Consider the following 15,339-nt stretch of genomic DNA (forward strand, 5'->3'; position numbering starts at 1 on the left):
CTTACGTGTCTGTGTGCTGATTCTAGTGCAATCCAGGTCAGTCTCATCAGTGATAAATAAATCATTATTAATACCGGCCAACATTAACAATGAGACAGTCCAGAGCCTGACCCAAGCACACATGTAGTTCCCTGATTAATTTACACAAGAATGGGTCTCTGCTGTACATAAATAGTGACCACAATGTAAAATAGGAGTTTCACATAAACAGACAACTTGTGTTTTTGGTTTGTTTCGATAAGCATAAACACATTCAGCAGGTATTCTCCACCTCACACAGACATACACGCATTAAAATCTACATCTGTGGCGGCAGTGGCAGCAGAAGATAGCTGATATCTGCTCGGGGGTCGTGAAGGCTGACTGAGTAACTGTGGTCTCGCCAGAGATCGTGCTATAATCATTCCCTTTGATGTGCTGCCATAAAACATTTGGCAATGCTTCCTGTAAATGCAGCTGTGAGCTGGAATACAGACTGCAGAATGAAGATATTCTGAAAATTTTTTTTTCTACTTTACCTGCATTATGGACAACTTGGTATCACAGCTCAGAAGACCTAAAGCAACTGCCATCAATGTCGATGACTTATTTATTGTTTGTCTTACATTTGATGTGCACTGACATTAAGTTTTTACATAGTTTTTAAAAGTAAATGCAAGAGATCTTGATAGAAAGTGGGGTCATGATCCAGTCCAGTTTATTATGCAGCGAGCAAAGCCTAATAACCATAATTTCCTTGTGTTAGTGGTAGACTATCTCCTTGTGTTAGAGTACGCCATTAGTGTGGTTTGTCTATGTGAGCAGAGCTGAAAGACAATAATTTAATAGCTAAGTCTACTTCTTTTCTAACAAAGACTAATCACTTCATTTGGATAAAATTGCATTTTGCATAAAGGAGATCCACAAAATAATATCCCTCATTTTGTGAATAATACTTTAATTTGTGATATGGTGATAAACTGATGTGAGAGAAAATGTGTAATTGGTGAATTTAAATGTGCTGTAAACAAGGCAAATCATAGCCGAGTTACTGTGTATATGATAGTGTGTGTATTTACGTGCAAGTATAGTGTAATTTATACGTCTCTGCATGTTTATTCATTCATGTGTGTGCCAGTTTGCATGGATGCATGACTCCATTTAATCTGTTTATTCAGTGCATATGACACGGAATCAAGGGGAGGACCACTGTCCTATCTGTGTTATCTGTCACAGCAGATGTCTATAGTGTGATAACAAAGGTATTTGAAGAAAGAAGATGGAGTTGCATGAATGCGACAGAAACAGTCTATAGGAAGATACTAAAAATTAAAAGATGAAATATCCTTGCAAAAATACACCATTTTAATTTGTGGCACACTGACTGAGAGGAACAATGCAAGAAAGAAGCGCGGGAGGAGATATGTGGAGATGACAGGTGTATTGATATCCTTTCATGCATCACCTACAAACACATACCTTCACAGACAAAGAAACACAGACGCATCATTCATACTGCCTGAGCTGCATTGTGGGTTAATTTTAGCTAATTATATTCAACAATGCAATGTGGGTGAAGGAAACAAAAAATAGGACACGGACATCATCATTTTTCACCATTACACACACATGCTAAACTCAATTACCATCTCTTAGCTGAAACCAGTTCTATGACTTTGTACATAGAAGAAAGTCCCCAAAGGATTAATGGTTTATTTAGTGCTGATTACCGACTGACTGAAACAAGGAGAAGTGTCCTTGGGAGAGGACAACAGTAGATTGGTATTAGGGCCTTCCTTTAGGAGTGGCTAACCAGTTGTTTTGGGTAACAGATGCTCAAATGGAATTTCATTGATCCACTGCGCTTAGCACAACAACAAAGCTTTGAATGAGGACAGTGCGGTAATTAGTCTAGGGCAGGATCTGAGACATTATACAAAGATAGTTGATTTTGTGTTGTGAATACTAATACCGCATTGACAAACGTGACATATGTACATTGCGGGTCATATTGGAAATGATTCATTAGGCTAATTGCCATCTCAAATGAAGGCTCCCTCCATTGCTCTCCTTTAGCAGTAATAGGTTCACCTTGAGTCTGAGGGAGATGCACACACAGCAGTGTTGAACTCACGGTAATGAGGAATGGTTGATGTGATCTCTAGCTTCATAGTATGTACTTTTACTTGACTTTTTACTCGCTGTCGCAACGTTCCCATACTGCCATGTTGCGTTTCCTCTTGTAAGCATCCGCTGTAACTCAGTATGAGAAAAGACAGGACAGCAATTGACACACACCCTGTTAGGCTTTCATATTTTTCACATTAAAGGTCTGACAGCTAACATGATTCAAAGTGGAGCCGATTTGTTTCCCTGATGGCTGTGCACATAAATGAGATTATTGACTGAAGCTGTTCTCCTGACCTGTTGTTTGAGTGAGACTGGTATTTAGCTGGGTTATTTAGACACAGCGGATCAGACCAGGATGCATTCCCAGTTTTCTCTGGCCCTGTCTTCTCTGAGAGGAGAGGAGAGGAGAGGAGAGGAGAGGAGAGGAGAGGAGAGGAGAGGAGAGGAGAGGAGAGGAGAGGAGAGGAGAGGAGATCATCTCCAATCAGAATCATCCGTGCATGGACACCAGACATACAGATGTCCTGTTCTTAATACGTAAAGAAGAAATGAATGCAGTATTGTCTTCTTGTCTTGCCATTTCACACCAGAAAATCTGTCTTAATTCAGCCAAAGCACAATGTGTATTTTTGATATTTGCTCACATTGTCAGCACCCCAAACCTTCCCCCGGTGAAGATAATAACATTGTGAGGAAGATAATACAATGGACCAAAAATGAGAGATGATTATTTTGATGTACTGCACTGAAATTAGCCACCATGGCTGTGGCTGTGGATAACAGCAGAGATGATTAAAACAAAATATTATGTTTTAAAAAGTATATTCAAGCGTTCAATTCAAGTATACCGAGCTCATTGTGTTAGATTGATGGAAATTATTTCTGTGGTTTTCAGTGTTTTAAAGTAGTGCTAATTAAATCTATTGAAATGATACAGACAGACTTAGTAGAAATATATACTGAGTTTTACATTTATGTGTTCTTAGGTCTCTTATTTTGGTGTGCTCTTTTTATTAAGGCATCAAAAGCTTACAGTTAATTACAGGGCAGCACAGCAGTGCAGTGGTTTCTGTGTGGAGTTTGCATGTTCTCTCCGTGCTTGCGTGGGTTCTCCAGCTTCCTCACACAGTCCAAAGACATGCAGGTTAGGTTAATTGGTGACACTAAATTGCCCGTAGGTGTGAATGTGAGCGTGAATGTGAACTCAAGATGAGAAGTGAAGAGGAGTGATGGTGCAAGCCATGTCTGTTTTTTTTTTTGTTTTGACTTGCAGGGTGTGCTATTTTCATTAGCTGTGACTTTTACAGTGTCCTTATTTTTAGATTGGGCCAATGCATGTCTGTGTGGAAAGAAGCTTTTACTGTTTGATTTTAAAATCGGAACTGTTCATCCAATCTGGCAGTGTTAAAGATGGGTAAAACATTACAGTAAGCTTCACTGAAGGAACAACTTGTCGTAGTAAGCTGCCAGAACATCTTCAGTACTCCTTAACATAGATTTAACAAGTCTCCTGCACTCCACTGGAGGAATGAAACAGCATTTCTGCAAAAGATATTCACTTATTTGGCGTTTTAATGACAGTGATGGAGAGCAGCGGTCCAAAATCTCTCATAGCTGTTCAGCTGTGTTAAGATCTGATGACTGAATAGCCCACAGCATATAATTCACTTAATTTCTATACTCATCAAACCATTTGGTGACCCTTCATGCCTTGTGGAGAGGGGCATTGTCATCCTGAAAAACATCTCTCTCATCAGGATAGATAATAAAGATAACTACCCAGAATGCATCTGTACTGATTTCCAGAGACATTTCCATCCGAGGAGACAAGTGGACCCAAACCCTGCAATGTCATCTTGATCTGAATTCAAAATCAACTGGGCACAGTTGAGTTCATTGGGAGTGAATGCCTCATCATGCAGTACACCTGTATGGAAGCATCTGCATTTGTTATGTCTCTCCATTAATTTGCTCTGATTCCTTCTCTCTTTCTCTCTCTCTCTCTCTCTGTGACACAAATGCACACATAAACACACATTTAGTGCATCTGGTTTAGTGTTACACTAACAAAGGAATCAGTGACATTCAGCCACAGGCTCAGAATGACATTCTTCCCTGTTCTGTTAAGACTGCCTTAAACAGATAGATAGATAGATAGATAGATAGATAGATAGATAGATAGATAGATAGATAGATAGATAGATAGATAGATAGATAGATAGATAGATAGATAGATAGATAGATAGATAGATAGATAGATAGTGTTTGTGTTTGTGGCTCAGCTTCATACACTGTCTGTTACAATGTGGTCATTTGCCTAACAGTGAGGTCAGCATGAGAGAGTGAGCAGCATGAGAATCGCCTTCCTCTCCCATCCCTCCCTCCCTGCACATATGTGCATACAAACACATGTGCGCACACAGCAGAGGCACGAATGCATTGCACGCACGCACACACAAAGGCGCATACACACACAGGGTACAGAGCAGGAGGCAAGAGGTGATGATCAGGGAGCAGCAAGGGGAATATATCTCGCAAATAGGTCCTGTCATCTTTTGTTTCACATCCGGAATAAGTCCAGAGAGGGGATGCAGCTTTTTCAAAGAAGACCTCTCTACAATATGTGCGCAGAATTATGGAAAACTCCCCCATGTCTCTGATTAGGAAAACAGCTCAGGGCCACAACTTAACACTATAAAGTGGATTCCTCTCTATCATCATCTGCACTCATCTCAGTGGAGTAAATAGCTTCCTGTGGGAATTCATTAGATTGCTTTCACTTCCACCTAAAAGAGCCCTGTCTTTCAGATCAGATTAAGTACAGGCAGAAGAGAGCGCTTATGTTCTATTGAAATCCAGCCTCTTTGAATCTTTTCTGTTTCTAAGCATTTAGATGCACCCAAGGTTGGGTCTTTCCTCAACTGCTCTTTTCTTTCCATTTTTTTGTCTTATTTGGAACCATTATTTCTAGCTGCCAGCTCGGGGACAGCCATTCACCATGGCGCTAGCTTTGGCAGGGCTGATGCCACACTCCAGTATCAATAGTTTCTCTATGTCTCTTGAGGAAGTGCTTGACAGAGAGAGAGAGAGAGAGAGAGAGAGAGAGAGAGAGAGAGCACAAGCCTAAGACACCAGCATCATGTTATCAACCACAATCTGGCTGTTTGCACTACAAGCACACTGTTTTTTTGTGTTACAGCTGTTTTTCGAAAATGTAAAAGAGCTTAAGTGGTGTGTATATGTGTGTACATGCATTTTTCTATGCATGTGTATTCCACTGTCACAGCAAAAGCACAAAGGTCCCTTGGCACAAGGAGGATAGGCCATATGTGATAATATAACTGACAATAAAAGTTTAATGGCATCATCTGTTTGTTACAGCATGTAATGTATAGGCCGAATGGAGAGACCGACACTAGTTCCCATAACTCTTCCCTTCCACAGCTGCTTATCACCAAGAAAAGATGCTTTAACCCAACTCTCAGCGGAAGCCCCTGACTACAGAGAAATGAATGAATATCTACAGAGTGAAGAATGAATATAAACAATAACATTTACATTTTCCATTCCCTTGAGCTGCTATTCCCTCATGTTTATCTGTGCCGTGACACACAACACTGTATAAACATTTCTTTCTGCAGGAGTTGCTTATGTTTCAGTTTCTGCGTCTCTGCCACCTGACACCCAAAGGACCAGTGCTCAGCAAGTCTTAGCCCTTGATCCCCGCAGTCTATTCATTATTCACTGCATTGACCATCCTTTGAATTAAAGATACAAGCTTTGACTGCTCAATTTTTTACATGACAAAATGTCCTTACAGGCACGCAGTAGAACAATTCTAGTTAAAGCACGTACAAATACCTTGTGAGCGCGTGCAAATGCGTGTCCCTGCATGGATTTGTGTGTGTCCATGAGTGTGTGTTAGAGAAGGAGAAAGACAGTAGGTGTAAACATCATGTATAAATCTGTATGAGTGTGTATGTGTCTTTGTGGATGCAGGGGTGAGTGTGAAGTGCTTTCACTCTCAGTCAGCATGTGTTCTGGTGAAGCCCCTGATGGACCAACTAGCCCTTTGTTCCTCATTGTTCACCCTTTGATGAACCAGTGCCTGGGCTGTGGGGAGGGCCCTCATCTTCCATCACAGACTGACGGACTGTGCTGAAGTCTTTCAGGGACATATCTTTTCACTGTTCTCCAAAAAAACACCAGCGCTGAGCTGTCTGCATGCATCTGAATGCCAGCAGAATCAATTAGCTGGGTATGTTGTGAGATTACATTGACAAAGACGCGCTCACAACTTTCTCCCAAATTCTCTGCTTTGAAGTGAAGCTCGGCTGTTTGACGGGCAAATAGCAGCTGACGTGGGTGTCCACCAGGGGATGGCTGTTTTTAGGCTTTTCTGCAAGCATCCAGTGGATCTCCTGCTTGAGTCTGTTTCTGGATTTGTGCAAAGACCATGTGTTTGCATAGATAGTAGCCCACATATGCTCTTGACTTGTCCACTGTATGAAGCTCAAAAACTTAAAGGGGCACTCCACCAATTTTACGCAAAAATGAAAGTTTATTCATCATGGAGAGTATTGTCAAGTATGTAAAAACAAAGAATATCGGCAGGATGATATCATTTCTATGTGCCTACAAATCACTTTAGGTTTACGCGTGTTATGTATTTCCTGTTTTATTGTGGCGTTCAACTTTTCCCTCTCGTTTCAGGACCCTTAACTTCCTGCCCTTGTGTCTGTCCCACTCCTGTGATTGTCTGCCCCGCCCTGATTGTTTCCACCTGTGCTCCCTTCCCTGGTGTATATATTGTCTGTGTTTTCCCCTGTCCTGAGCCAGATCGTCTTGTGCGTTTGTGTTGAGTGTTCCAGCATCCTAGTCAGTGTTAGTATCTTGTTGAGAGTGTAAGAATCTAGTCAGGTTAGTTTGGAGTGTGTCTGTTTTTGGTGGCTTGTCTTTGTTGATCTTGCTCAACAATAAACTGCCCTTTTTTTTTTGCCATCTGTCGAGCATTTGAGGCCGTCTTCTTGTGTGTGCTTCTGGTCGTAATAGAAAAATAAATCAAAACAGTGTTATGATATGACATTGCTTTGGTTAGGTTTAGGCAGTTGCTGAAGCGTGACTCTATGAGCGACTAGAAATCAGGATATTGATATGGACCTCTGTTGCTTTGATATTGTCTGTACTTAACTAACTAAATGGAAGTGCAGCAGACAACTAAGTTCCACTGTGTGACAACATGGACATTATTTTCATATTTTTGTCTATGATGACTTTTATCACAACATTTTTGTTTTTACTCAGCACCTCCATTACAGAGAAATGGGAAGCTATTGGGTCACAGAGTGCATGTTTCTTACAGCTTAAAAAAAAAAAGAGAAATTCAACAGAAACCATGCCAGCATTTGTTTTTGAGGCAGACTGAAAGTAAACACAAAGAGCTGCACAGCAGAGCTGATCCATATTGCCAACTTTCCCGGCTGACTTACTTTCTGTATTCATGAATGTGAGCAGGTTTGTTTATGTTATTCTAAGACAGGGGCTCACATTTGATTCAGCTTGTTTTCGTAGAGAAGTAGTGGTTAAAGCAAGATGATGGTTTGTATCTGCTAGTTGGCAGCCTGCACTGTGCAGTTGTCATTGCTGCCACTGTACAATAAAGTGAGACCTTATGGAGAAATCCCAGGGGGCTACTTTCAGTGTTTACTTTCAGCCAGACTCGAAGGCAAGTATTTCGAGAGGATGAAATCCGAGTTTGTTTGCTTTTTTTGAAAACCCTGATCAACATTATTCCTACTACACAAAAAGAGGAATCCATCCAGCCTAACAAATGCCATAATTTCACTTAAAAACACCAGCATATATTCTTTAAGTGCAGACTGGAGAGGCAGACATAATCGTTGATGTACTGATATACAGTGTATGGTACAACAGCAACTTTAAAGTGACATTATGGTTGTTAGTGGTCTTCTGTCAGCTTTGTGCCACTTCACTGACATAATCATATTTGGAGTTATACCAGATGGAATATATTCATTTAAAAAGATCCCATCTAATACTCCTGTTGTAGCCTCAGGTTGCCATAATGATAAAATGGGGCGTGTGAGTGGAGTGCGTGAGAGAGAGAGAGAGAGAGAGAGAGAGAGAGAGAGAGAGAGAGAGAGCAGCATCTAGTGTGGATCCAGTAACAGCTGGTGGCGGGGCGTAATGACCTTTTGTCTCCAGGCGGTCAGGTGCGGAGAGCGGGGCGGAGATTGAGAGGGATCCGCTCCACATCGGGCTGGTGCCGGCGTCCCCTCACAACAAATGGCCGTGAACCGACAGAGAGGGAGAGTGTGATCCAGGTTTCCTTTTTTTTTTTTTTTCTCTCTCAGTGCGATTACAGGGAGAGCTGCCTCCATGCTCACATAGTAAGTGAGAGAGGGCAAGAAGCGCTCCTTATCCTCGCACTCAGCAGCTACGTTTTATCCATCTGGCAGAAGAATGGGAGAGTCCTGTTGACACCACGGAGAGATACAAGCTGAGACCGACTATGGCTGTGGACGGTAAGACCGGCTACTATTCCTTTTAAATGAAGCATGTAGAAAAAGCTCTACTGTGTTCTCACTGGGACTTAATGTGGCACATAACAATGAGTTCATAGTGGCACTACAGTACTTTTAGATTTTAAAGCTCAGCACTATTCTCATGCAATGGGACTTGTGCTTAATCTTAAATTTAATAATACTGTTTGTTGTAAAAGAAAAAAAAAACGCATTAGGAGATGGAGTTAGGGTAAATCAGAAGCTTTACTGTAGTAAATGTAGCTATATAGATACTGCACTATATTTGTTATTTCCTTTTTTGTGGAAAAACCCACTGGATCTTTATTATCCTGGCCAAAAAATTCATCAAAGTTGGTTCTGATAGGAGTTTAGATGCTGATACAAAAGTGGGATTTCCACTATTTTCTGTCAGGTTAACTTGTATTTGATGTAATCCACTCTGCAACTTATGAATGACCCAGTGCTGTCACAAAGTGGAACATGGTTGCAATAGTTTTTTGGAATATCTTAACATTCGTTGCAGTTTAGTAGTCTGCAAATTCTGCGGTGTGCTGGAAAAAGAAGCACATTAGAAGTTCATTGTTTCTTATGGTCTATTTGTACTTGACAGTCAGTATTTTGGGGCCAGCACCTGCCTCACCTAAATTACAGTCGGTATCCAGCCCAGGAATACAACAATGAGGCCGAATTCTTTTCTTCTCTATTCTTTTGTTTGACTAGTAATGGAGACGAAATGCTGTAAAGAGATGTGCTCTTTTATATTAAAATAAATATCATGTCCCTCTGATATGTAGGAAATCAGAGGAGTGGAGCCTCAGGACTTGACAAAAGAGCGTTTTTATAAGTTTGCTCGCAGTAATTTGAGCTAGCAGCAAGTAAACTAACACCCTAATCATCATCCGGACCATTTTAAGTAACTTAAAACTCTAAACAAGCTCAATGGGGAGTTGAAAACTGGAACTAATCCCACGTAAATACACATTCACTATGATAAAAGGGGCATCATTTTCTGTAGCGTAGACTAGGAGAATATATTTTTCTCTACTGTGTGTTTGGATTAAGGCTGCAACTTCCGATTAGCTACCGATTAATCTGATGATTATTTTCTCAACTAATCAATTACTTGTCTGGTCAATTAAATAAAAGAAAATGGTGAACAATTCCCACCAGAAGCTGCTAAAGCCCAAGATGACATCTTCAAATTACTTGTTTTGTCCAAAATCTGAAGATTACACCAAGCAAAACAAAACAAATTGCCACATTTTAGAACCTGAAAACAGAAAATGTTTGGCCTATTTGCCTGAATAATTACTGAAACAATTTTGATTATCAAAACAGCTGCTGATTAATCTTCCGTCAGTTGATTATTTGGCTAATTGTGTCAGTACTAATTTGGACGTCATAGCTAATCCCAAATTTCTGACAGAACCTGGTGAAACCGATCAAACATCTTTACTAGATGAAGTCAGATTCATGTAGCTTCAGCAAAACACATGTCTGTGTTTAGGCCTCTGAGATATCTATTCCATTTCACCAGCTTCGGGGACAACACTGATTAGCCATTAATATTCTGTGCATAAAAAGCTCCTCAGTACTTTTGAATTGTTTGTTCCATTGCTGTTGCTGTTGCTGTTGCTGCTGCTGCTGTTGTTGTTGTCCTGCCCCTTTCTCTTTCCTGTGCTTGACTGGCTGGTGTTTGCTCCAGGCTGACTAACATAAGCGAAGCCTAATCAGAATCTCTCTCTGCTCAAGGGCAATAATGTGTGTGAGAGCGTCGATGTGATGCCAAGTGTGTTTTCCATCTGTCCTCTGTCTACTGAAGCAGGTTGGATCTTTATTAGCATGGCTGCAGGTTGGACACTCAGTCAGATATGCATATATTCCTAGTGACACATTGGGCTATCTATAATTAATCCATAGTTTACTTAAGCATCATTAATTTACTCAGTGCCCAGGGCGTTGACGCCACCCTGACAGTGTGCTGTGCCACTTAAACTTTAAAGAGCATTGCTCCATAAACTGTAGTACTGTTTGAAGGAATAATAACAGGGCTTGATTTGGAGCTGGGACCACTAAGATTTACTCACACATGCATTTTCTGACACAGACTCTTATTTGCGAAGATTTTATGTGGGCGTGTACTTTTCGAAATGTTTTATGCTATTTGATACAGAGCTGGATTACTGTTGGTAGTAGTGTAATCGTTGAAAAAGTTAATTCTGTGATGAAAACTAGATGCTAGAAATCCTCCCTTCCATCCTCAAAATGAAGAGACAGCGAAAGCGAACTCCTCCACATTTTACTGTGAGCCCCAATTAGATAGCCATGGTACATACAGTATAATAGCAGACTTGACTGCTAATGTTCGCATTGATTTTCGTTTTGTCACGAGGTTGCAGTTTTATTGTTAGGTGGGCTTTCAGCTGCGTGCCTGTGACACTATCAATTGCAAGGGGTGATCTGCATTTTAAATGGTATAACAGACAATTTTTTGTCTCATCTTCATGTAAATTACAGAGAGAATTACATTTTCCTTCTTTCTGCCCGCTGCACAGCAAGCCACGCTATATAATTATGTTCCCTCCATGTTTGGCGATTCAGAGTGGATGAAATTCATCAGACGTTTGCTTAAATCATGCAGGACATCTGGCTGTATTGTCATATCTGAGATAAGCAGCCATACAAATGATGCTGCTGGGCCTCTGTATTGTCCAGTGCACAACATCTAGGAGCAAGGTTTTTTTTTTTCAGCAGAGGAAGAGAGAGAGAGAGAGAGAGAGAGAGAGCAGCATGGTCCATTCCCTGTTCACATCACGAATATGCACGGGGGCAGCCCAGTGTGTGTGTGTGTGTTTGTGTGTGTGTGTTTGTGTCCACTCCAAGAGGCAAGCCTGGCTAAGCTCAGTTTGCAGGATACCCAAAGATTTGGACTGGTGCAGAGAATGCCAGGGTGGCTTCCATCCATGCGCATACTGCTAGCTATAGGCCTACTTTATGTGCCCACAACCTGACAGGCCCACATGGAGACAAGCACACAGCTGGAGCAGAATCCCAAAAAAAAACAACCTATTTATTTATCTCAGCTCCCATGTCGCTCCGAGCATGTGGGTAGATAGTCCACTGTAGGAGGGTTGATGGTGCCTGTTCACTGCCTACATGATGGACATGTGAGTAGGAAGGGGGCGAACAGATGTGGTGAAATGTGTATACAGTAAACGCTCCCACTAAAAGAAGATTTAATAGGATTTTCTCCCCAAAAGGATGTAAAAATTACACAAAAATGAAAAACTGGTGTTAGGGGAGAATTTTGGTCGATTTCTTGCTTGTAGACTTCAGGATTTTAAAAAATGGATCCTGTTTTCTTATATTAAAGAAATATTTACATCTCGGTGTTGACCGTTGCCTTGTTAAGTCAAGACTCTATCAACACTCTTCACAGCTGTTAACCCTTTCCTCAAAACCCCCACAGCACACAGACACACTCCTCTCCTGCTCAGGTCACACACTCGTGTGCTTACTTCACTGTGATTAATTTCCAGTGGGACGCTTCCGCAATGCCACAGGATTCCAATCTGTACATGTGCATGTGTTATGGTACATGTGTGTATATTTGTGTGTGTGTGTTTATATTTGTGTGTGTGTGAACATGCAGATGAAGCAGAAGGGGAGCCAGCACCTCAGTGGGTGGGACGGTGGGAGGGATGAGGGGGGGTGGGGGGTGTTGTTAGCTTTAAACAGACAAATACACCCTTTGTTGTTTTCCTGGCATGTGTTACGTCGCCTGCTGGAGACGGCGTCCATTTGGCGCAATTGGTGTTGGAGCCAAATGTGTTTCTGGCCTCTGTAGTAAAGGAATATGGTAATTGTGTGTTCACCCTCTCAGATGACGTGGCAAAAGGGGGTTATACAGCAATTATATGTGTGTGCGTGTGAGAGAGCATGTAAGCTGTTAACATTTCCCCCCGTCCATCATCATCCTCTACCTCCTCACAGCAGGGAGTGTGGCACTCAATATAATGCACGGAGAATCCTGGTGAATACACACACGCACACACACTCATGCCCCTCTGTCATCCATCATCAACTCTCTGATCCTCTGCAGCTCTACAGCTGCACCTGGCCTGAGCCTCTGGATTTTCGACTCACGGACAGATGACTAAAGACAAAGTGGACAGAGGGAGAGAGGAGACAGAGAGGGATGTGTTTGTATAAACTGGTACAGTGTCTGAAATTCTCTGAATGTCTTGACAACAGCCATGACTGGAGAAGTCCTCATAAATTGTTCCCTCGGTTGAGTGACATCTTAAAGGACACTTTGTTTTTCCAAAGTTGTGTTTTGATTTTTGCAGTTTTGGCCATCATTTTTTTTCTGTACACTGTAGACACCACAGTAATTTGATAAGACCTGGGAACGCAGTAACAGTGCTTCAAGAACCGCAGGATGATCAGACATGTTGGAAACAAGCCAGTTTAGCCAGATTGACCGAGCAAATGAATCTTTTAACTGTAATAGATGATAATTTTGCATTTTGGCTTTGCTGTCTCTTCCAAATAAGTTAAGTAGGCTAAATGAGGAGTTTAAAACCTGTGAGTTTGTAAAACAAAAATAATCAAAATTGATGTAGGAGCCATCGATACAGTATTTTTCACTCAAACGAAAGCATAAACATTACCCACAATGCAAATCAAAAACTGTATCTCCGGGCATGGGCACTTACAGCTGCTCACTACAATAGAAATACAATAATCAATTTCATTCAAACTCAAACATGCAGTGGAGAGTTGGTGATGATGGAGAACATATTCAATGAGTTATTGATCTAATGGATTTGTTAAGTGGTCCTCTCAGATCCTCCGCCAACTGTTTCGACCTCTGACCCAGTGAGAAGCGGTGGGATAGACAGAAGGTGATTCAGTGGATAAACATGTACGCTCTGGTCCTACAGGCCTTTCAGAGAGTGAAGTGGTAAAAGAGGAGAGTACACCTCTGTTTAAATCAGCAGTGGATTACCAGTGTGGTGGATTTTGGATTTTGTTCTGAGGTGTCACACTTCAACTGTCTCATCCTGTCTGCCCTCACTGCTAACCTTGCCATCCTTTTAACACTCCCAGAAATGACAAGGCTTCACCGTTCTGATCCAGCGCCCTTGTCCCGGGTCCGACTTCTCCCCCACCTCCCCCTTCCTCCTTTCCTTCCTTTCGCTGAATTAGAGTGCGCACAGGCCCATATCCAATTTCTCTCCTTTAATTAGCCTTCTGCACAGGGAGAGGGATCAAGGCGGAGGGGCTGAAAGGGTGCAGGGACGAATGAAAAAGAGATGTGAATTTTCTGAAGGATTGCACTAATTAAGTATAATTTCATACAGGGGTTGTATCCCCCATGTACCACACACTGTTGTTACTTGCTGAATTAATACATAAACTCTATCACTGTCTCTCTCCTCCTCTCCTTCTCGCTGTATTTTTGCATCCCACATATGCCTCATCAGCGTAATCAATGTGTTTTGGCCTTTCAGATAAAAGATTTGTGTATTTTTTCTTGAGGCTCTAATTATGTTAGTGGGATTGTAATGACTCAGTTTACCATTTATGAATGTTGTCCATAGCTGCTCCCCATCATTACCATCTGTCCTGAGAAAATGAGATACGCCAAACATGATGAGGCCATGTTCCCCTAATATCTTTGTGTCCTCCATCTCATCCTTGGCCAGATGTCTTTCAGCCCGCAGTTTCAAGGAGAGCAGTCAACCTTTTCCCCCACTCGCTATCCTTCCCATTAGAGTCAGCTAAACAAACAGTCTAATTAAGTGTGGCCTTGTGTGATAGGGTAAGCTTGGAGCTTTTCACTCGTTGTTAATAGGTTGGCCTGCTCCTCCTACCAAGTGCCGGGGGTCACTGGAGCCTGTGGTTCACATTGCCCATTAAACCAAATGGGTAATGGCCCCAGCTACACCATAACAAGGCAGACATCCTTGCACACTCAGGAGCACAAGTCACGTTCATCCACTGCAAAAGCAATTACATTGCCACTCACAATCTAGTAGCATGATCTGTGGCTAGAGTTTATATGCATATACAAAACATGTATATGCATGTGTGTGTGAGTGAGTGAGAGACTTTGAAACTGAACACGTTTTAGACCCATTCCACCCACTGGACATACCTCTTCCAAAAATAGAAATCAATTTTGCTTTCTGTCTTCCCATCTTATCAGCCATTTAGCTGTTCCCTTTCTCTCTGTTCCTCCTCCTGCTGCTCCAGCCTATATTTCACACTTTTTAAAAATCGTCCTACCTCCATACGCTTCACCTTCTGTTGCCTACTTCTTTGTGCACATTCTACTGTCTCTCCCTCTCTCCTCTCCTGCTGCGTCTCCTGATGTGTCTTGCAATAGCGTCCTGTGAATGTACAGCTCTGACAGTGTCTATAGCCTCCTCTGGCTGTCACAGTGCTGCTCGAATGGGCCCTCAATTTACCATGTGAATAGGCAGCCAAGTGTCAGCGTGTCAGTTCCACAGCCGAGGTGGGGAGAGAGAGTTGTTTAAATGCAGCTCAACTCTCTGCCACTCTCTTTAACCTCTGGAACTAACCTACATTACTGCTTTTCTCCCAAATCTGCTGCATTTGTTGTATGTTTTTCACACTTCCTCTCAACTGAACTTTATTCTCACCTCTATCCTGTTAT

The 15,339-nt window shown here is 41.8% G+C and overlaps 1 protein-coding gene across 1 annotated transcript in view; it reads left to right on the plus strand.

Annotated features, from left to right (window-relative positions):
- The first annotated feature begins 8,641 nt into the window (after positions 1 to 8,641).
- samd10b (sterile alpha motif domain containing 10b) overlaps positions 8,642 to 15,339 on the plus strand; it is a 46,191-nt gene continuing 39,493 nt past the window's right edge. The window contains exon 1 of the mRNA XM_070838947.1: positions 8,642 to 8,654. Within this exon, the coding sequence (XP_070695048.1) occupies positions 8,642 to 8,654 (13 nt within the window). The remainder of the gene's footprint in view (positions 8,655 to 15,339) is intronic.

Source organism: Pempheris klunzingeri, chromosome 11 (genome assembly GCF_042242105.1).
Source record: "Pempheris klunzingeri isolate RE-2024b chromosome 11, fPemKlu1.hap1, whole genome shotgun sequence".
Lineage (NCBI taxonomy): Eukaryota > Metazoa > Chordata > Actinopteri > Acropomatiformes > Pempheridae > Pempheris > Pempheris klunzingeri.